The sequence below is a fragment of the Bactrocera tryoni genome, chromosome 5 (genome assembly GCF_016617805.1).
Source record: "Bactrocera tryoni isolate S06 chromosome 5, CSIRO_BtryS06_freeze2, whole genome shotgun sequence".
Taxonomy (NCBI): Eukaryota; Metazoa; Arthropoda; class Insecta; order Diptera; family Tephritidae; genus Bactrocera; species Bactrocera tryoni.
In genome coordinates, this window is record NC_052503.1 from 1200611 (window position 1) to 1224009 (window position 23399).

Consider the following 23399-nt stretch of genomic DNA (forward strand, 5'->3'; position numbering starts at 1 on the left):
GAAGTGGCCACGAAATTCCGAAAGATTTAATACCTTCCAAAGTATGACATTTCTATGTATGAACTTTTTTCTTGTCATTTGTTGGTGTGACCAAGAATTTAGCTTCATTATAGAAATAAGTTTTAAAACTGACTTCATGCAAGTAACCGCTGCGGCACGTTGTAATCAATTCGTACTATTTTGTCGGCCACGCCAAAGGCCTACCACGTAAAATAATGTGCCCACAAAACTTTTATTCAATAAATTGACTGTTTGGTTGGATGTGTGGCGTGTAGCGCCGTCTTGTTGAATTCAAAGTTCGTTCACATCAACACCCTACAATTCTGGCACGAAAAAGACCCATAGAGCACACTAAACAATGACTTTTTGAAGATGTAACGGCGTCTTACAATAATATGAGAATTTTAAATATTAATGTACCAAAAGAGAATGTTCATCGCTGAACCAAATTTTCATATGGAAATTGAAATGGTCAGCGATCTCGTTTTGGTCTGATTCATCGACGTGCGACGCGCTCTATGATGGTTCGGCTTCAATTCTTTTATTACTTAGATTTTTTAAGCCCGCATACTACGTTCCTTCCGCAAAATCGTCCATAAAGTACATGACAAAAGCTCCAATTATTGGGCACGTTTGTGAACGGACTTATTAGAGTCTCTTCGAAACTCTGCTCCAGAGCAGCAATAGTGTCTTCGGTGCGCATTCCGTGAGGTCTCTGAAAATACGCATTATCACTGGAGTAAACCGTTCCGTAGTTACTCTAATAACCGACTCTGCTGGGCGTTTATGTCATCCAGATATTTGAAGCATTGCACTATGCGTTGCGCGAATCGAACTATTACTTTTATAATAACTTCAACCGATACTTTTATAATAACTATTACTTTTATGAGAACTTCAACCGAGTTCAAATGACAACCAAAGTGAGTATAAATCAAATAACAGTAAGCAAAAGGACAACGTTTTTGTTCAAAACTATTAAAAGTGTGATAACTCTTAAACGAAAAACACAGAAGGAGTAAATCAAAATTCCAACCGATTCTTTTTCTATACTCTCTCCAAAAGTCTTCTAAATCTTTTCAAAGAATAATTATATCTGTCAATTTACGAGATATTTTACTGAAATGAAAACAAAATCGATTCGATACTTCCCATAGCCTAATATAACATACACGTAACGGAACGGAACGGAACTTGAATAATCTTTACTTGTTTATTACTGATTAAAATGTGAAATTATCTTACCGAAAGCTGATCGATGTTACTACCGAGGTTAAAGTAGATTAGACTTAGAAACAATATGATTTCTGTGAAACTTCTTCTAATATCGTAGAAATATAAAACCTGAATAATGGTCATAATATGAAACGAGAAATTTTTAGGTATTTTTTTGATAAAAATAATAAAATGCTTTTCAATTCTCACATATTAAAAAAAAATAAACTCCAACGATATAATTAATTATATTCATATTCAGAATTTCAGTTAAACCAAAATCAACGTCGGAGACCCTTCAGAGCTTATACAAAGTATATTCCCTAATATTTCGAGATATCGACCTAAAAGTTTGCACACAACCTTTCCCTCCCAAGAAACTGCTCAAACAAACTTACTTTTCTAACCCTAGTTCTTATATAGAAAACTATTTTATGTCAAAAGGTAATTTATCATAGATTATTATTCAAGTCATAACTGTAATCTCCCAAAAAACTGAGCAGAAGCTAAAACATTTTAAATACAAATGTTTTTATACTCTTTTATACTATATAAATTGCATTTTTGAAGGGTATTATAGCTGTACAATGTTTAACTATTTGAACATGTTTCTTAACAAACCATTACCGGCATACGCCTCGTCATTCAACGCCTTCCAAACACTACAAATTGCATAGCCTTGCAGAGCCATGAAGGCGTGAATTAAGATTTCATAAAGTAAACAGTATTTAGCACTGCAACCTGCACATAGCAACACAAATTCCGATTTGGAAGAGTTTTTAATTATTAATATTTTTTTTTCGTTATTAGGTATTGTTATAAAAGAATAAATGAAAAATAGACTTCGTTCAAAACTCAAATCAAAAAGAACAACAAATAAAGCGTTATCTGTAAAAAGTAAAAACTTCGCGCACAGAAGAAGATCTATCTGACTTAAACTTGTTTACAATACAAAAGCTGCAACGCTGGAGCAACCAATCCAACAGACCATAAAGCGTCAATAGTAAGCATGCCAAGAGTCAATGAAAACCTGCGTAAGCATAGAAGAGATATGGTAAGAAAAAAATTAAAAACGCTATTAATTTAAACTCAACAAAACCTAGGAAATAGATGCATTAAAGCCGATTGAGAAGATAAACTTCAAATTATTATTTAGTAATTGTATAAATAGCATGCCAGCGAATATGAATATGTCATTCAATCGTCATCAGTTGATAAAGCACAGCATCGCTGCCAAAAACCCACACTATACAAAATAAATCAAAATGAAATTCGTCATTGTGTTCGTTGCCCTCTTCGCCGTGGCTTTGGCTGCTCCTCCCGCACAGCAAGTTGAGATTGTGCGTCAGGACTCCGATGTCCAACCTGACGGTTACCGCTTCGGTTACGAGACCAGTGATGGTTCCAAGCACGAAGAACAAGGGCAGCTGAACAACATCGGCACGGAGCAGGAATCGATTTCCGTACGCGGTTCATACAGTTTCGTTGCCGACGATGGCCAAGTCTACACTGTCAACTACATTGCCGATGAAAATGGTTTCCAACCACAAGGTGCTCATTTGCCTGTTGCTTAAATATTCAAATAGGAATCAACGAGTCGAAGGAATTTTCGTTTTTACATTATTTGTGAGAGTATTATTGAGAGATAAAATTAAATAAAATACGCTTTATTATATTTTTTATACAAGAAACAAAAATGTATTTTAAATTTTCTGGAGATAAATTTTTTAGCATATATGTTCGAGTATAAGCTTCGAAAGCATTTGAATCAGAATTATTGGAATACTGAGTTATCACATAGACTCTAAACTGCTCTGTATTAACGCGCTTTCTGCATTATATAAGGTGCATCAGGTGGTAAACGATGACATGATTAAATATTAATTTAAAATCAGTTTACTTACTATTGCTTCCACACCGTCATTTATTCTTGTTACTTTAAATTTTCCGACCATTTAAGAAAGGTCTAAACAAAGGCTACAATTAAATTAATTTATAAATCAACAACAGCGCGCCAGTCGTTTCTTCTTTTCGCTACGTGGCGCCAATTGTATATTCCAAGCGAAGCCAGGTCCTTCTCCACTTGGTCCTTCCAACGGAGTGGAGGTCTTCCTCTTCCTCTGCTTCCCCCCGGTGCTGCGTCGAATACTTTCAGAGCTGGAGTGTTTTCATCCATCCGGACAACATGACCTAGCCAGCGTAGCCGCTGTCTTTTAATTCGCTGAACTATGTCAATGTCGTCGTATATCTCGTACAGCTCATCGTTCCATCGAATGCGATATTCGCCGTGGCCAACGCGCAAAGGACCATAAATCTTTCGCAGAATTTTTCTCTCAAAAACTCGCAACGTCGACTCATCCGTTGTTGACATCGTCCAAGCCTCTGCACCGTATAGCAGAACGGGAATTATGAGTGATTTATAGAGTTTGGTTTTTGTTCGTCGAGAGAGGACTTTACTTTTCAATTGCCTACTCAGTCCGAAGTAGCACCTGTTGGCAAGAGCAATCCTGCGTTGGATTTCCAGGCTGACATTGTTGATGGTGTTATCTACACCTTCAAAGTTATGACTGTCAGCAGTGACGTGAGAGCCAAGTCGCGAGTGCGACGTCTGTTTGTTTGATGACAGGAGATATTTCGTTTTGCCCTCGTTCACTGCCAGACCCATTTTCTGTGCTTTATAATTAATAATTTAATTAATAATCATTCATTTTATTTTCTAACATGAAGAAACTCTCAGTTTATTAGGTTCATAAATGTTTCAATCATCATGTTCTAAAATAAAGAAGGATTTTCTAACCACTTATGAAAGTTGAAGTCCAATCGATCCAATAACAGAAAGTAATAATCTTTATTGATAGTTGCAAATTATTTCTTTGGAATCCCGAAAAATACATACTAACTAAAATCTAGTTGGCCGACTGTTGAGTTTTCGGGCGCTTTGGAAGAGTCGTCTGAGTTTCACCAGCAACAATCATTCAGCGAACTGCCGACTGGGCCCAGAATGATATATCCAAGTTTTATTAATTTCCATTAACCGACGCAGAAACTTATTTTTTTGTGTCCATATCTTCGAAAGTGGAACTTGTTTTCTGTGTGATTGATGTTCATTTGCAGAAGTCTTTATTTTTTGTCTCTTATCATTAATCAGCATAAATTCGGTTACGATGACACCAGCCAAATCAGTCGTTGAAGAAGCTGGGATACACTTGCCGTAACAGCCAACAAGCTATAGCTTTGCATCAACGTCGACTTTTCCCATCATAAAATAATGGCTTATCAAAATACGACGACTTCTACTTTTTTCTGTGGTAGTGTCCCTTAGACTTGTGAAAAATTGGATGAAGTCTCTAGTTCAGTTGTGAACAAGAAATTTTAATTTAGAGCTGCATGACAACATCAATAAAAATTACAACAACATTGCAAGCATAGCATAACAATATTTCGATACTAACTGTATTTCTATTAAAATATGTAAATGTGTTAGTAGTAAATGGAAGTCACAGTAAGTCAAGTGAATTACGACGCGAGCACCCCTCCTCTATTTAATGTCACTGGTGCATGGACTTTACAGCACATGTAGTATTTTCAAACAACTTTTTCTCCGCTTTTTGTCATCTTTCCGCTAACACAACCTTGATCTTTCATCAAGCCTTTCATCACAGTCATACACTAAAATCGCAAAATGTTCCAAAAGCAATTTTACCTATTAAATTAGCATGTTTTCAATCCACAAGTGGAGAATTAAAAATATTTCGGGCTTTTCTGACTTTGGCTACATCAAGTTAGTTAAAAAAAAACAGAAAAAAAACAAATGTGTTCAATTGTTCAACAATCAAAACGATTTCTTTTATTTATATCAAAACAAACAACAGATCACATCCAATTAAGATGTAATAGTTTATGCCTCAGGGGCAACGGGCAAATGAGCACCTTGTGGTTGGAAACCGTTCTCATCGGCGATGTAGGTGACTGTGTAGGTTTGACCATCATCAGCGACGAAAGAGTAAGATCCACGGGCAACAATGTGTTCATCTTCAGCACCAACATTGACCAAGTGACCTTCTTCGTCCTTTGATGTACCATCGCTGGTCTTCAAGCTGAAAAATACAAAGGAAAGTAGTTATTTTCTTAATCCTTGCATGCAGTGGAGCAATCCATGTGATTGTCTGTACGATGTCTCGCTGATAAGGACTTTTGTCACAGTATTAATAACTTACGCGAAGCTGTATTTCTCGGGCTCAACATCGGATCTCAATTCGACGATTTCGGCTTCTGGAGCAGCTGGGGCAGCGTAGGCCAAAGCGAAGAGAGCGACGAAAACAATAACGAATTTCATGGTGATTTTGTGTTTTTGAATTTTGTGCTGGTTGTGCAGATTGCGAGATCAGACGACTAACTGTTGATCTTCAAAATTTCCAAGATGTTTTTATACAAAAGTTTTATCAAAGCAAATTAATAACCACAAAGGGCATGCGCGCATACATTTATTTAGTAATTCTTCAACACGCGTGTAATCATTTTGACGGTCTGGTGGGACAAAAAAAAATAGTGTGAAACAAGTTTAGCTGGAATTAAAGAAAAATTTGCATCAGCAACTTTATGCAAATATGTTTTGTCTAAAATTAGCAAAAGCCTACCAATGTTAATCAGTGACGTTTAGTATGCAAATGGGAAGAAAAAAGGTGAAAAAGCAATATGAAGCGAAGAGTAAGAGAATTTAATAGTAGAATGAATTCATATTTATATCGCCAATAAATTATAAATTTGAAAAATGACATAAAATTAAAAATGATTTGACGTCATTTCTGGTGCGTGTGTTTGGCAAACCCACGCATGAATACAGCTGATAGCTCGCCCTGAATTAATTTACCGAATTTTCAAGAGAATACTAAGCAACTTGAGAAAAAGTCAAATTTATTAAGAGCGCTGACGTAGGTTAGGTTAGATAAGGTTAAAGGATCGAAGTTGTCACAAATTTCCTGAAGGATCCTACGTGGGCAACTTAGAACCGGTCCCTTGTGATACACTAAAAACTTCTCTTTATTGACTGATCAAACTTTATGAACGTAATCGGACCACTGCCACGGCCACAAATCGCCATTAATAAAAACCTATAAAGTGCCATAACTAAGCACTAAATTAAGATATAGAACTGTAATTTGGGACAGGGGATTGCAGCAGAAGAGGGCATCTTTGGGCAAAAAATTTTGAAAAATTGGAGGTAGCCTCGCCCTCTAATAAGCTCAATGTCAATATCTCTTCAACTACTTAAGCTACAACAACCAAATTTTTAGAGTGCAAACATTATAAGCAATCTTATCCACAGTGTGAAATAGAGAATGAGATTGGCTGTTAACCCCGCTCACTCCCCATATATCGGTACTGTTAAAAACTACTAAAAGCGCAATAAATTAATAACTAATTTCGAGATGGTACGTGAGGGCTTTAGACGATAATCGTGGCATCGCCCACTTTTTTGGTGAAACCACAAATCTTGGGACTTGACCAAATCGTTTCAGCACATAGCATTCTCCTCATATTCCTACATATGTCACAGTGTGAAAATGGGTGAAATCGGACTACAGCCGGCCTACCTGCTATATAATCCAATTTTACATTCCACTTGATTCTCTCACATTTCAGTCCATAAATCAAAATACTAATAATTCCTTTAAGGTATGCCCCCTTATGAATAAAAATTGTCAAAATCGAAACAAAACTGTTCAAATCCATAGGTACCGAGTATGTGGACCCCAGTATCTATAGTTGAATGTAGACAGAAAATATCGTTCAATGTGTGAGATATACAATTGAAATTCCGACAGAAGCTTTCGTGACAATAGTAATTCTTTGTATCAAAAATTTATTGAATCGGGTCAATACTTCTCTGAACCCCCATATACCTAATATAAAGATTTTCGAAACTTAAGGTGACCTTATAATGCATATACTCGTATCGGTCAATTTCAAAATTATCTCAATGAAATTTACAGAGCATGTTTTAATTATAACAGTGTATCAGTGGGATTAGAATCCATAAAATCCGGTTAAAACTTGACCTAGCCCCACATAACTAACATCAAGATTTCCGAATAACCGGCTGACTTTTCTCTATTTGATTGTTGATGGTATGTGAGGTACTTTAATGGAACCCAGGATAGAATTGATAAATGGTGCTTAGCTGGGTCTCATCTGATAGCACAATGGATGACATTTTATGTATATCAGTACTATTTTCAATTTAATTGACATTTGCATACATACTTAAAATTCAGCTCAATATTTGTTACTATCAATGCTGGTTAAAAGTTCCTTCATTTCTATATTTACAAATATGGTGATTATGTAAAATACGGGATGTACCCACTAACAGTTCTTTGCTACCAGGTGAAGTGAGTAAAAGTATTATATGACTAAGTTTATCTGACAATAATGGAAACGAACTCATTTTTAAAAACAAAATTGTACACAACCCCCGAAAGAAGGGAACAAATAGTTATTATGTGGTTAGCTGGTTATAAAAATAACCCTGCAAAAGTTGAACTTAATCAGCACCATACGCAGCAACTGTATAAAGACTGCATTCCAGGAATAACATAAGAGAAAAAAATTCGATTTTTAAATAATATATTTTTTTTATTTCAACATCTTTTCACACTTAAACGCTAACAACAGACCCAAGGAAATCACTTCGCTAAAAGAAGTTGACTTATGCCTCAGGGGCAACGGGCAAATGAGCGCCTTGTGGTTGGAAACCGTTCTCATCGGCGATGTAGGTGACTGTGTAGGTTTGACCATCATCAGCGACGAAAGAGTAAGATCCACGGGCAACAATGTGTTCATCCTCAGCACCAACATTGACCAAGTGACCTTCTTCGTCCTTTGATGTACCATCGCTGGTCTTCAAGCTATAAACCATAAACAAAAATAGATTATTTTCTTAATCCTTGCATGCAGTGGTGCAATCCATGTGATTGTCTGTACGATGTCTCGCTGATAAGGACTTTTGTCACAGTATTAATTAATAACTTACGCGAAGCTGTATTTCTCGGGGTCGACATCGGATCTCAATTCAACGATTTCGGCTTCAGGCGCAGCTGGGGCAGCATAGGCGAGAGCGAAGAGGGCAACGAAAACAATGACGAATTTCATGTTGGTAATTGTTTGTTTGCTGGTTGTGCAGACTACGGAATCAGACTACTAACTGTGTTAGTTGACAAAATCACTGCGTGCTTTTATGCAAAAATTCGGCGATTAGCAGCGTCGATCTGCAATGCCAAAAGAAGTGTGTAGAGACAAAAATAAAACAAATATTGATTCTTAAATTTGATTAACCATTTGTTGAAAGCCGGCAAATGAAGAAAAAACTAGTTTTACTAAAAGAGAATTGTTAAAGGCTTTTTATACTCTCGCAACAATGTTGCTAACGAGAGTATTATAGTTTTGTTCACATAACGGTTGTTTGTAAGTCCTAAAACTAAAAGAGTCAGATATAGGGTTATATATACCAAAGTGATCAGGGCGACGAGTAGAGTCGAAATCCGGATGTCTGTCTGTCCGTCCGTCCGTCTGTCCGTCCGTCCGTGCAAGCTGTAACTTGAGTAAAAATTGAGATATCATGATGAAAGTCGGTACACGTATTCCTTGGCTCCATAAGAAGGTTAAGTTCGAAGATGGGAAAAATCGGCCCACTGCCACGCCCACAAAATGGCGGCAGCCGAAAACCTATAAAGTGTCATAACTAAGCCATAAATAAAGATATTAAAGTGAAATTTGGCACAAAGGATCGCATTAGGGAGGGGCATATTTGGACGTAATTTTTTTGGAAAAGTGGGCGTGGCCCCGCCCCCTACTAAGTTTTTTGTACATATCTCGGAAACTACTATAGCTATGTCAGCCAAACTCTACAGAGCCGTTTTTTTCAGGCATTTCCATATACAGTTTCAAAAATGGAAGAAATCGGATAATAACCACGCCCACCTCCCATACAAAGGTTATGTTGAAAATCACTAAAAGTGCGTTAACCGACTCATAAAAAACGTCAGAAACACTAAATTTTACGGAAGAAGTGGCAGAAGGAAGCTGCACCCAGGCTTTTTTTAAAAATTGAAAATGGGCGTGGCGCCGCCCACTTATGGACCAAGAACCATATCTCAGGAATTACTAGACCGATTTCAATGAAATTCGGTATATAATATTTTCTTAACACCCTGATGACATGTACGAAATATGGGTGAAATCGGTTCACAACCACGCCTTCTACCAATATAAAGCTATTTTGAATTCCATCTGATGCCTTCTCTGTATAATACGAGTATAAACATTAGGAACCAATGATGATAGCGGATTAAAACTTTACAAACATACGGTATTTGAAAAATATTTAAATGACGGATAATGAAATCTCGATTATCACTTTACCATGCGAGAGTATAAAATATTCGGTGACACCCGAACTTAGCCCTTCCTTACTTGTTATGAATAGATTTTTGCTTAATTTCTTCTGAATGTGTGGTATTTAAACGCATTAGAAGGTAGCGAATAAGAAAGAGCAAAAGCAAACTAAATGCAATGACGTCTGTGGAGAGCTTACTATTCTAAAAAGACTTTTCACTAACGCTACTAGTACTAATATTGACTTGTTTGATTTACTCAAAATTATTGCTATATCTTTTTACGCCCTAAACAGGAAGATATTGAGTTATCATGAAGTTTTTAACACCCAGGAAGAAGCGTTTGGGACCGTATGAACAGCGTGAAGAGTTGAGTAGATTTAGACATGTCCGTCCATCCGTCTATCCGTCAGTTTTTCAAATAACGATTTCAATATCCGTCCGTTCATACGACCTCTTCTCGACACGAAGCTGTTGAATTGTTGGAATCCAAAACCGACGACTCTAACTTACAGCTGCGTCCAAACATATCGAACAAATCAAATTCTTGTCTGAAATATTTTTTTATTTGCCAATTTAGCTACCAAACCAACAAACCAATGAAAATCAATATATGTACGTACAAATATTTAGGCTACATATAAGAAACCTACATATAAAGGTTATTATAGCTTCGGTGCAACCGATAAAAAATATTTCGACGCGATACCATATTTCTGCTAAACCTACAACAATGCAATATTTTCTATCACAAGATGAATGCGAGCCAATTTCTGCCAGCAATAAATGAATGACGACTATACTGTTAGTTTCGATTGAGCCATTGCTAAGCAGACGGCATCAGCGCAAACTGTGTGTTTTAGGATTTGTTCTAATATAGATCATGAAGTTATAATATATATACTTGTATATCATTGCCTATATCGCGTATTATTCCTTTCTTGCCTTTTATGGCTATTAAGTATATTTTCACTTTGATAGATTGACGGTATAAACGCCTATACGGCGAGTGTCGAGACGTAACAACGTTCAATTGACATTACATTGAACTTTTTGGGAACTTAATGTGAAAACATTCTGATGCACTCGAATACCTGTAAAACAGAATAAAAATGATTTTCTAGCGTTTTTAAAAAGCCACTTTTTGATGGTCATAAAAAAATTAGGGGTCATGCAAGCTCTCAAGCGACTAAAACCAACAAATAGTAACAAGTTCAACTGAACAATATTTAGAGCCATTCAATCATAACAAACACCAATGCTTGAGTCAGACTGTCATAACTGATAAGACAAATCTTCGCACTTACACTCCAGCGTTGAAACGAATCTAAAACTAATTTTGAAAAAAAACCTATCAACGATTACCATGTAACCTTATTGATATGCTCGATGAAAAATATCTGCTTCCTCCGTTTTCTTCGCATCAAATCCAATCACTGTTTTTAATCCATAGAAAGTGTAAGTAAGAAATACTCGAGAGTGAGGCCAGTTTGGATCAAAAAACCAATGGCACTACAGAAACGGCATAGAAAAGTTGAACTATCACTATTAACGGTGTACCCTCCTCGATTGCAACTATGTTTTTTAACGATAACGAAAAAAACTGAAATCACGTTGAGAATAAATCTAGTGAAATAAATATGAAACGGTAGACCAAGAACCCCTTGATAGCCGTATAAATTTTTCGGAGGACTTAAATTCCCTTATAATGGTGAAGAGAAAATGCATATTTCTTGCTGTCAAACAGATTTGCTTAGCTGCAGCTTGCTATCGATTAATACGATCTGGAAACAATCTTTAAAGAGCTACTCATCTCTGTATTTAAAACATCGTATACCTGGTAATAAAGCCAAGAGATCCATAAAGCACTACCTGAAGGTTAGCCGAGACATTACTACTACTGTAATGCTGCCAACACGCTTCAATTTTGATTAATGCCAACTAACGCATAAGAAAACTTATAAGCCTAAAATAACAAAAACCCCACTGAGCAGAATATTGTCACTACAAACCCTAAAATTAAGAAAAGAGATAAGTGTGTGTGTGGAATTCTGCTTCATAGCCTATATTACTTTTTAAAAAGTGTCAAATCGGAAAGTTGTCAGAACTGAATTTATAATTGAGAAAAAAAATACATATATATATTATATAAATAATATATAATATGTATATAATATACATACATTATGATATGCTAAACATCTATGTTATAAATTAATTAAGAAAGATACCTGTGTTAATAATCTTAAGAGGATAAACTTTAAGCTAGGTGTGTCCCCGTCTTTTTTAATGCCGTTTTCTCCTCTTCAGTGTGGCCTTCTGGCATTAAGCTGCGTCCCTTTAAGTTTTTTCCAAAGGGAGGGGGAAACAGCGCTGCAGATTAGTTGATGCGCCTGTTAATCGCAATTCTACTCATGCGTTTTCGGCACCTTCCTCAACTGGTTCCTGTCTTAAGATCTACTACCAAAACTTATCGGGTATTAGGTGTAAATCAAATATTATTCGCAATTTTTCCTCACGTTTGTATTTCGATATTATCGTTATTGTTGAGACTTGGCTGAATTCTAGTTATTTCGATAGCGAATACTTTGACTCAAATCTCTATTATGTCTTCCGCAAGGACAGAGATCACGAAAAAACTGGCTGTCTAAGAGGGGGTGGAGTTCTCTTAGCAGTTCATCGCAAATTTCGTCCTCGCTTAATTATGCTTGAGAATGAAGATTCTATCCTGGACCAACTATGTATCTGTGTCAATGATGCTCTGTTCATTGCAGTCCCATACATCCCTCCTAATAGTCCGCTAGAGTTGTACAAGTTGCACGCAAATAATATTTCCTCGCTGGTACTAAACAAGGTGAAAGAGAATAATATTTGTGTTTTGGGCGATTTTAATCTAAGCAATATCGTCTGGTCTGGTTGTTCCTGCTCTTATTCCTTCAAATTTTTCGTCTTCTCAGGAGTTATTTCTCATTGATAGCTTGCTTGGTCTCAATCTGATTCAAATCAACTCATATTCAAATAGTCTCGATCGATTTCTTGACTTAGTCTTTCTCAGTGATAATGTAAAATTTAGGTTTCTTGATGGATTCTCTTCAATTACTCCAGCCACCATCCATCATTCACCGCTAGCGTTTGAGGTGGATACTTATCTTTTCGCTCCTGTTAAACCAATTGATGGGCTTGGTTTTAATTTTGCATTTTGTGACTTTGAACGACTCAACAATCAGCTCTTTAAAATAAAATGGGATGATTTACTTTCGGGACTTGATACAGCTAATAGTTTCTCCATTTTTAAGAAATCAATCCAGAAGTTTTGTCATTATAATATCCCGCTCAAACACATACAACCATATAAGTTGCCTTGGTACACTAAGGACCTTAAACGTCTAAAAAATCTTAGAAATAAGTATTATAGAAAATTCTCTTCAACTTCAAACATGAGATTATGTTTCTTTTGTTCAATATCAGCACTACACAAAACTGTTTAATGAATTGGATAAGTTCCTCTATAAAAGGTTTATTAATAATACGGAGTCTACAATTAGGGTGATAAGTCGGCATGCACTCCGGTCGAAATCTCCAATTTGTTCGCTGAATTTTTCAAATCGAACTATGTTCAAGATGATCCTGGTATTAGTTCCACTTTTTCAGCTGATAACTTCCCATCCATAAATTTTGGCTCACTGTGTCTTTCACAGGACGATATTGCCAAGGCTATTTGTGACATTAAGTCTTCGTCCAAATTGGATTTGGACGGGCTTCCGCCCGTATTTATAAAAAATTGTACTGCCTTATTATATCCTCTCATGCTAATCTTCAATAAGTCTCTCGCCACCGGGGATTTTATTTCTGACTGGAAACTGACATGCATTACCCCTATTCATAAAGGTGGTAGAAAGGATGATGTCTCCAATTAAAGGCCTATTTCTAAACTTTCTACTATTTCGAAAATTTTTGAGTGTCCTGTTAAAAATAAATTATTTTTTTGCAGTAAAATCAATAATTAATGTCAATCAGCATGGGTTTGTCCCTGGGCGCTCCACCGTGTCAAACTTAGCAGTTTTTAGGGATTATTGTATGTCTGCATTCTCCGCTGGATTTCAGGTAGATTGTGTATACACAGCTTTCTCTAGAGCCTTTGATAAAGTATCACACAATATTCTAATTAAAAAATTATCATCTCTAGGATTTCACTCGGTCTTCTTGAAGTGGATTAAATCACATCTGCAAAACAGACGATGCGTAGTCACTGTCGATGAAGTGTCATCTGATTCATTCATTGCGTCTTCGGGAGTCCCACAAGGAAGCGTCTTGGGTCCACTTCTCTTTGTGCTGTTTATCAATGATATCTCCTGTTGCTTCTCTTTCGCCAACTTTCTGTTCTAACTTAACTTCTGTTCTGACTTAAAAATTTTTGCATTAACAATATCACACAAGATGTACTCAAACTTCAATGTGATATTGATTCTTTTCATAATTGGTGCCTGAAATCGAAACTTTTTCTGATTGTAGATAAATGCTCACAGATCTCCTATGGTAGGGGACGCAACATCTTATCTTTTAGATCGAGCGTGTTCAAAAGATCTTTCTTAAATATGCTCTCCGCTCCTTAAAGTTTGCTGACCCAACACCATCGTATACATCGCGTTTATTGCTTTTACATCTTAAATCACTGGAAGGTCCGTTCTCTCACTTTCATTTGTCTACAATATAATTAACGGGGAAATTGACTGTCCCTACTTATTAGGGAAACTTAATACTCCCCAGCGTTGTCTCAGATCCATTTCGCCATTTTATTACAAAAAGGAAAGTACTAATTTTGCTGAATATGCTCCCATCTAGAGGGCTATGCGGGAGTCTAACTCGATTTCCGAGAAAGTTCTACTTGATTTTTCTCAGTCAGGGTATCCTTCATTAATACCCTCAATTCTGTTTTTTAGTTTAAGTTATCTACTCATGTTATTGTAATTTAATTATTTTAGAATTCTAATATGTATCCTAGTTTTTCATTAGTCTGTAAGAATCATTGTTCATAGACTTTACTAAATAAATAAACAATTGCATGGTTGGAGTATTTCTATAGGCCATAAAGAGAGCTTGAAAGATTATTCACGCACCAACTTCCCTTTCCGTTTTCATATAAAAATTATTCTTTCATATGGATAGAAATAGAATCAGTTAAAATTCCTAAATATGTATGTATATAAAAACACTTTTATAATTCTGTACCTCAAGAGATATGCATGTGTCAGACCCTCTATAGAAAAGGCAAAGTACACAAAATTAATTAAAACAATTATTTTCGACTTGTTCACTTTTTTAATTTTATTTAACATTCATTCCTAAAATCTAATAACAGTTCCACACTCAGTTCACGATTATCGCACTTAAGCTTCAGGGGCAACAGGCAAATGAGCACCCGAAGGTTGGAAACCGTTCTCATCAGCAACATAGGTGACGGTGTAGGTTTGACCATCATCAGCGACGAAAGAGTAAGAACCACGGGCAACAATGTGTTCATCTTCAGCACCAACATTGACCAAGTGACCTTCTTCGTCCTTTGATGTACCATCGCTGGTCTTCAAGCTATAAAACACAAACGAAAATAGGTTATTTTCTTAATCCTTCCAAGGAACTAGTTCAATCCATTTGATTCTATATGCGATGCCTCGAAGATAAGGACTTTTGTCACAGAATTAATTAATAACTTACGCGAAGCTGTATTTCTCGGGGTCGACATCGGATCTCAATTCGACGATTTCGGCTTCAGGCGCAGCTGGGGCAGCATAGGCGAGAGCGAAGAGGGCGACGAAAACAATAACGAATTTCATGTTGATAGTTTTTTGTTTGCTGGTTGTGCAGACTACTGAATCAAATTACTGTGTGATGATCGTTTTAGATCGAACTGTCGCTTTTATACACGATTCTGCAATTCATTTCACTTTGCCGAGAAACAATATAAAAATTTAATATAATTTTAATTTATTCTAAACTAGATTTTTCACTTTTGGGCTAAATATGTTCTGCTGATTCATTGCAAAAGCTTTGCATATATGTATGCGTGTCTTCTTAACTAAAATTAACATAAAATATGCTAGCGTTATTTTTTGCTTATAAAGGCGTTTTGGAACCTGTTTATTTTAATTTACATAAAAGACTTCGTTTCATGTGACAAAATTATGCACATACACGTGCGATTTAACGTTAGCATCTGTAAATTTATTTTATTATGGTTTGCCATCTTAGCCGCTGGTCATCGAACTGTAAAAATTATGCAATTATTGACGTCACAGCATTTGAAGCAAATTGTAATTAAAGGTTAGAAAAACTAAACTACTTTTTTGTGCGTTTTGAACTCTCGCTAATATCTTCGACTCTTCTTACGGCACAACAACTGACGGGAGGATAGTCCCAAATATGAGTAAACTACTTTATGCACTATTAAAGGGGAAGTTTAAAGCTCTCGAAAAGCATAAAAAGCTCTATAGAAATTAAACAGCTCAAAAAGATCTCAGAGACATTTTCCTTCACATTTTAGGTGTCATTAACTTTTACTAACCACTTAGCTTAGCCAAGAAAAACTTGTAAGATCTTTTAATTTAAATTTCGCACAAAAACCAAATCGAAATATTTTTTTTGGATTGGTATGACTGTCGGTGATACATATCTGTGCCAACTGTCACATCAAAATAATCATTAGTGTTTAGTATAAGCTTGTCTTTCTGAAGTTCATAAAGTACATTCGACGATGCTTACGATAAGTGAAATTATTCAAAAAAAAAATTCCATAAAACTTTGTGTGCGGAATCAAATTACTGTTGCCGAAACGTTCAGAATGTTCACCGAAAAGCTGATAATTGTTTGTCGCGAGCAAATGATTTTGATTGGTGTAAATTTCAAAGAGGGTTAAGAACACATTGACGACAAACCACGTCCAGGACGTCTAACAACATCAACTGATGATCAACACGTCAATAAAATAAAGGAATTGGTGCTTAAGAATAGAATCGACTGTTAAAAGTTCGACATCTTACTGAATTCGTTTAGGAAAAGTGATTGGTTCCAAAATAAAACATCTGCAAAAGAATGATTTCCAACTATCAGGATGTCAGAAAACGTTTCATTACTGGCGAAGAGTCTTGAATCTATGCTTACGACTTGAAAACAGATGATCAAAACTGAATTCCTTCCGACCGACCAAACTGTTAACAAGGAATAATTTTTGAGTGTTATGTGTCGTTTGCGTGAAGCTATTCGTAAAAAATTAAATTATGATTCAGCTCCATGTGCTTCTGGCTATTCAGCAAACTCAAATGACCACTAAGGGAAAGCCCTTTTGAGTCATTTGAAGACATGAAACGTTAACCGCATCACGCATTAACACAACTGTTTCAAGGGTTGGAAAGAATGTTGGCACAAGTGTATTGGGGCCAAGGTGGATTACTTTGAGGGAGACGACATAGATTTTGAAGAATAAGTTAATAGTTTTAAAATTATCAACAAATTTTCACTATAAATTGAAAGATTGGTATTGATGAAGAAAATATAACATACCGAATTTCATTGAAATCGGTCTAGTAGTTCCCGAGATATGGTTTTTGGTCCATAAGTGGGCGACGCCACGCCCATTTTCAATTTAAAAAAAAAAGCCTGGGTGCAGCTTTCTTCTGCCATTTCTTCCGTTTTCGGTTTCCGCCATTTTGTGGGCGTGGCAGTGAGCCGATTTTGCCCATCTTAGAACTTAACCTTCTTATGGAGCCAAGAAATACGTGTACTAAGTTTCATCACGATACCTCAATTTTTACTCAAGTTACAGCTTGCACGGACGGACAGACAGACATCCGGATTTCAACTCTACTCGTCGCCCTGATCACTTTGGTATATATAACCCTATATCTGACTCTTTTAGTTTTAGGACTTACAAACAACCGTTATGTGAACAAAACTATAATACTCTCCTTAGCAACTTTGTTGCGAGAGTATAAAAAAGTGTTTATGATGCCACTGAAAAAGCTAGCGTGAAGATTCTTACACTATACAACTTTGTGATAACTCCAGAAAAACAAAGTGTACATAATTTAGAAAAATTGTCTAAAAGCAAAACTTATAAGTATTCCTCTCTCTGCTATTTCACCTACTCTAAAGCTTTTCACTAACACTATGTATTTCACTTTCGTTTTCTCATTAAACCCTCATTAGCTGGTTCAGTTTATTTACGTTGTAATTAGTAAAATTATTTATTAGAGTTAACATCTCGTATATTTATTTCGTTTGTTTATTTTGCTAGTTTTTCAGAAATTAACACCTTTGCCAAAATTTTCCCGCTTTTTCATATAAAGAGCCGGACTTGGCTTCATTTTAACAGTCACGAATTATCTCAACATTTGACAGTTGGAATTTATTAAAACAACGGCAGTAGAAATATAAAAATCTATTCCAAAAACAAGTTAAATAAAAGAAAAGATCAGAATGATGAAATTCAATATCCTTTGCGCATTCGTTGTACTTTTGGTTGCACATGCCGCGACAACCGCACCAGTCGAGAAACATGTGGAAATTGTACGCCAGGACGCCGATGTGGCGCCAGAGAGCTACAAATTCGGTTTTGAGACAAGCGATGGCACACAACATGACGAGGAAGGTCAGCTGAAAAATGTTGGAACCGACGATGAGGCAATCGCCGTGAAGGGCTCCTACAAATATGTGGGCGATGACGGCGTCACCTATCACGTAAGCTATACAGCCGATGAGCACGGCTTCCAGCCGGTAGGCGATCATTTGCCGAAAGCATAAGTGCATAATATCGATTGAGTACGATAATTATATAATAATAATTAATTTGTTACTATTGTTGGCTGAGTATGCAAAAAAATACAAAAAAAAAATTATATAAAATGTTTCGAAATAAAAGTCTTGTTTTTGACACTGACTGAGACCGTTACAATTTTTGTATTTATTAATTTAATAAGATTTTCACACACACATAACATCTTCTACAACTTGTACGTATTTACAACCTCTCCAACCGGCAAGTGTTTCATCCATAAATCACTTATGAATGCACAACTTTACCGTATTATTTATTAATGAGTTTTACTATGATTTCGTTCCATGCCGTATACCTTAATGTGGATGCTGTGACGTCAGCTTACTTCGGTATGTGTGCACCTTCGGGTTGGAAGCCGTTTTCATCGGCCACAAAGTTAATAGTATAAGTTATTCCGTCGGGCGCCACCCAGGAAACGCTGCCGCGCACAGAAAGTGATTCGTTGTCGGTGCCGGCATTGTTGAGAACAGCCTCTTCGGTGCGAGTTGTGCCATCACTCAGTTTGTAGCTAAATTTGAATTTGATTAGTACAAATATATTTTTATATAACCTGGTTTTTTGTTTATAAATGATATACATATATGGCAGCACTTGGAGTTTTCACTAATAGTGCAGTCAATGTATGAGCAAAATGGTGAATTCATATGTACTTTGCATATTAGACGGAGTCTCAGACTCAATTAAGCATTTCTTTTCGCAAATAAAGAATTAAAGTTGTTGAATTACATAATCGAACTTCCACGAAAAACTAGAGAACCTATATACATATATATATGGTGTAGTGGGGAGTATTTGAACCGAAACTAGGGACTTTCCAATTATATTAAACAAGAAAATACGATAATTTCGGCTACACCGCAAGGGTAAAAACATGCTATAGGGATCTGATCTGAACAATTTGTTTGGAGATTGTAACGTTGCCTCGGACAATAATCTGCGGCAAATTTTATGAAAATGCTGGATTGAATTAAAGATTTCCTAACAAATAAATCAGTTTTCTATGCAAGAACTTAGTTTTACTCGATCAGATTGTATGGCAGCTACATCCCGTGGTGGTACGAGATCGGTGGTCCTGACAATTAAGCAGATATGTGCACTTGGATCTCTGACGGTTCCCGAGTGTGTGTGTCCCTACAATGCGAACCTTCATTTATTGCTTGGAGTCTTCATAGTTTAACTTTAATCATTTTCAGGAGTGAAGTGCTTTTCAAACAAATTTCAGTGAAAAGCAGCGAAAACGCCAATAGTTCGAGAGCTTATCAAAGTCCTACCCCTTTTCCGAGTACTTGAATTTAATGCTGCTTATTCTCTGTGCTTATGATCTTATTAAACTAAGGTTATGCCAAACTTAGTAAAATAAAGTAACCATATAGCACAGATGAATGATTTGGTTATCCTGGCACTTTATGAACCGATCTTCATGCATCAAACTTGACCGCAGTTAGAACTCGTAAATCGGATTTAACTCACCTGAACTTATAGCCATTGATGCCGATATTATCCACATCCTGTTCTAAAATCTCAACAGGAGCTTGTGGGGCAGCCAAACTGCAACTGAGCAGGCACAAAACACTCAAGACTAGCATCTATTGGAGGAGAGGAAAAAAGGCGCACGTTAACAACATCTGTAACCAGTTGCTCGAGGCAACTATTGTCCTTGCAATTACATTTATGTCCTTCACAAACACTTTCACTTACCAATTTCATATTGGCAAAGAATAAGTTAAACTTATAACACGAAACAAAAATGTCACGGATAATGTTAAGCGATTGCGTGCGAATTTTTGTATTCGAAACTTTTTAGCGCTACCGATTTAATGCGGTAATTGCACGTCTTGCTCGCTCGAAGGTAGACAAGAATAATTTTTGCAGTGCACTGCAAATGCATTTTATAGTCTTGACTGATCAATGCACGCCATGGCACGCGTCAACGCATCCGCCACAGCGACCATTTAGAATCAGCAAATATCATATGAGCTTACCAATAAGGCAGTGCCAGAGAGAAGAAGCGCCAACATTTTCATTTACATTTACATTAGCTAGCTTAGCAACAACAAATGCAAAAGGCGCTAAATGCATAAAAAATGCAACGACCAAAACTGACTTGACGTACCATTGCAAATTGGCAATCGCAAATAGTGTAGCCAGCATGCTCATTGCGGTCCACAGCGGCGTCATGCCATAATGCCGAATGCACACGCGCACACTCATACGCCGTGGTGTCCACTTTGCGCACGTAGCAACTGCTGCAACATCTAATTTGCAAAACAGCAGCAGCAACAGCAGCAACTGCTGCAGCGACGGTGACTTTGGCAGTCTAACTTGTTTGCACGCTTTGTTTTATTTATTGCCAATCCAAGCAGGCTCGCGGGTGGGGCGCTCTTGCACAAGAGCACTCATACCCCCAGCTCATATGTAAATGCTTGTACTTAGTTCGTTATTAATAACTAATCGTTGGCTTGCGCTGATTTACGCAAATAATGTAGAAATTTTTACTATCGCCGCATTGTCATAATTTTGCCGACTGACCGGCGATGCCAAACATGTGACAGCATGAAGACATGCGCCTGCGCAATACAAGCCTCGCTGCGGTTTTCTGCAATTCTAATATATCTTAGTAGCAACAACAAACAAAGCTGCATTGGTAATCGCTTAGAATAAAACTTATTTTATTTGTATGGCAAAAGACGCACTAACGCAATGTTAAACGCTCGCCGGTGGCCTTCATTTCATTTTCATTTAAAAAACGCGTTAAAGAAGTTAGCAATTTAAATAAATGACTAATTTGAAAAAAAAATAAGCAAAACGATGTGCATGCGTGAACTGAATTATTTATTTTATATTTACATATACCCTGGTTGATGATTAGCGGATGTAAAAAATACGAAAAAATTCAATGTGGTAAAAAAGGTTAAGTTCAGGTTCAATCAAACATTAGGTATTCTTACAAATTCTTTCCGTATCAATGTACTGGATGCCGATTAATTCGCTTATATGTCCAGCATATACTAAGGTCTTAAAAAAGCATTAAATATCCTTTACCTATGAAGAGAGAAAGTTGTTAAATTCATTGTATTTCAATCCCGACCGAGGTCATGTGATACATCCAAACAAAATCTTGTCAAATAAAAAAGTTTTCTGTACAAGGACGTGATTTTGCTCAAACAGTTTTTACGGCAGTCATATGCAATATTGTCCGTTCTGAACACTTTTTTGAGAGATTGTAGCGTTGTTTTAGACAATAAAAGATTTGCATACAAAGGCTTGAGCTATATACATTAAGGATCCGATATCGGTGATTTAAACAAATAAGCAGCTTCTTGGGGAACCAGACGTTTGCAAAAATTCAGACGAAATCTCAAGAACATGGATCGACCAATCGACTCAGTTGGTCACGAAAAATTTTTGTCTAATTTGGTTAAAATCAAGTGATTGTACGGACATCGTTCTTTTATGTATAAGCGTAAATTATAGGCAAATATGTACATGTTTCTGGTTTCGGTTTGGTTTTCGAGCTATGAAAAATTTGGCTAAAAGTTGGCTGTGTATGCCCGTACTTCGATTTTGAACTGATGTGGGTTACATGTCCTCAATCATCATTCTAACTGCCTTATTTTAAAGAATTACGTTTTTAAAAAATGTTTAACAAAATTTCTTAAAATAAAAAATTTGTGTAGTAAATAGAAATAATAGTAAGAATAATTGTATTCATAAACGAAAGAAAATCAGGATCGGCACCTAAATTCAAAAAGTGAATCTTACTTGAAAAAAATGTGAGAGTAGGCGGAATACGAAAATTGTACAATTAAAAGATTTTGATATTATTCTGGACGTTTCTTTTATAAACACGATTTAAGGATTACCTCAGAAGTCTACAACTAAGAAATTTAACATATTTTACTTTCAGTTTAAAATTTCAAACACACCATTTTAGCCTGCGTACGACTAGCAGAGCTGACTCGACTAAACTGCCTGCATAATTGCCAAAGTTAAAGTTATTAAATATTTATAATACGCACTCATTGTCTTAGAGCCGTGTGGGCAATTACAAATAGCTGATGTGAGGCACTTATGTTTGGGGTATAAAAGTCCAAATATTCTCATAAAATTTGCATTCTTCACCAAATTTAATTTAAGCATCTGCAATTGACTTTTGCGCAGTTTTCGCTATGCAAGCTAACGACCGGCTCTCAGCAAGCGAATGCGAAGAATGCCCAAATCGTTCTTGCCGAAATTAAAATAATGCAATTTAAGTATCGGTAATTATTAGTTAGCGCTATTCGGGTGCGTTTTTAACTACAATGTTGAACTTCAGTTTAAGTTGTTTACTTTGTATTTGTTGTCCTAAATAGTTGTATGTTATTGGAATATGAAAACTGTTTCCAAATGATTGGAATATAAATTTTTCAGTTTCAGAAATTCATCGAAAATATGATAATTTTTCGAAACTTTAACACACAGGTTAACTTGAAGTGGTTTTCGTATTTATGATTGAAATTATGACCTCCAAAATCCAAATAATACCCTTTTTTAAATATATACTTTCGTTTTCTTCAATATAATTCAGGATAGTATCCTTTCAGCTTCAGTTATGCCCTGGATTAATACTATAATTTTTATTATTACAGAAGTACAGGAGTTTTTTTATGTTATCCCGTATCACAATGTTAACTGCATTTCCGATGCTGAAGTGGAGTTAAAGCTTATATCCCACACCTGCAGGCAAGTGGCAGTATTCGAGACGACTTATTGATATAAGTAGGTCCGAGATCCTGCATTAACTGATCGCCTTCATCAATAAAAGCTACTAAAAATCTTCAAGTGTAAATACTTAAGAAAAGCTCCTAGGGAATTGCTGCTTTTAAGAATATATGTATAGTAACTAAAAAGGATACTATTTATAGCTAGATGAAGACAACACTGGCGGTTAACAATATTTTATGTTAATAACTCGTTATACCATA

At 36.2% G+C, this 23399-nt stretch overlaps 4 protein-coding genes and 1 pseudogene across 4 annotated transcripts; 2 read left to right on the top strand and 3 right to left on the bottom strand.

Moving 5' to 3' along the window:
* Nucleotides 1–2480: 2480 nt before the first annotated feature.
* Nucleotides 2481–2789, top strand: LOC120777274 (larval cuticle protein 65Ag1-like). The gene has a single exon (XM_040108478.1). The coding sequence runs from the start codon at nt 2481–2483 to the stop codon at nt 2787–2789; it is 309 nt and encodes a 102-aa protein (XP_039964412.1).
* Nucleotides 2790–5113: 2324 nt separating this feature from the next.
* On the bottom strand, nt 5114–5560 carry LOC120777275 (larval cuticle protein 65Ag1-like). Its single transcript, XM_040108479.1, has 2 exons — nt 5433–5560; nt 5114–5312 (listed from the first exon to the last, which is right to left on the bottom strand). Exons 1-2 carry the CDS (start codon nt 5549–5551, stop codon nt 5114–5116), a joined length of 318 nt encoding a protein of 105 aa, XP_039964413.1. The 5' UTR covers nt 5552–5560.
* Nucleotides 5561–7924: 2364 nt separating this feature from the next.
* Nucleotides 7925–8367, bottom strand: LOC120777771 (larval cuticle protein 65Ag1-like). The gene is made up of 2 exons (XM_040109285.1): nt 8249–8367; nt 7925–8123 (listed from the first exon to the last, which is right to left on the bottom strand). Exons 1-2 carry the CDS (start codon nt 8365–8367, stop codon nt 7925–7927), a joined length of 318 nt encoding a protein of 105 aa, XP_039965219.1.
* A 6628-nt stretch (nt 8368–14995) lies between these two features.
* Nucleotides 14996–20171, bottom strand: LOC120776890 (annotated as a pseudogene).
* Nucleotides 18030–18460, top strand: LOC120777232 (larval cuticle protein 65Ag1-like). The gene has a single exon (XM_040108414.1). The coding sequence runs from the start codon at nt 18078–18080 to the stop codon at nt 18399–18401; it is 324 nt and encodes a 107-aa protein (XP_039964348.1). The 5' UTR covers nt 18030–18077; the 3' UTR covers nt 18402–18460.
* Nucleotides 20172–23399: the final 3228 nt, after the last annotated feature.

Bases quoted from the DNA above. Each gene is read 5' to 3' on its own strand.
- LOC120777232 (XM_040108414.1), top strand. From the start codon at position 18,078: ATGATGAAATTCAATATCCTTTGCGCATTCGTTGTACTTTTGGTTGCA.
- LOC120777275 (XM_040108479.1), bottom strand. From the start codon at position 5,551: ATGAAATTCGTTATTGTTTTCGTCGCTCTCTTCGCTTTGGCCTACGCT. The intron at 5,313-5,432 runs GTAAGTTATTAA...TGTATTTTTCAG, and splicing joins CCCGAGAAATACAGCTTCGC to CTTGAAGACCAGCGATGGTA.
- LOC120777274 (XM_040108478.1), top strand. From the start codon at position 2,481: ATGAAATTCGTCATTGTGTTCGTTGCCCTCTTCGCCGTGGCTTTGGCT.
- LOC120777771 (XM_040109285.1), bottom strand. From the start codon at position 8,367: ATGAAATTCGTCATTGTTTTCGTTGCCCTCTTCGCTCTCGCCTATGCT. The intron at 8,124-8,248 runs GTAAGTTATTAA...TATGGTTTATAG, and splicing joins CCCGAGAAATACAGCTTCGC to CTTGAAGACCAGCGATGGTA.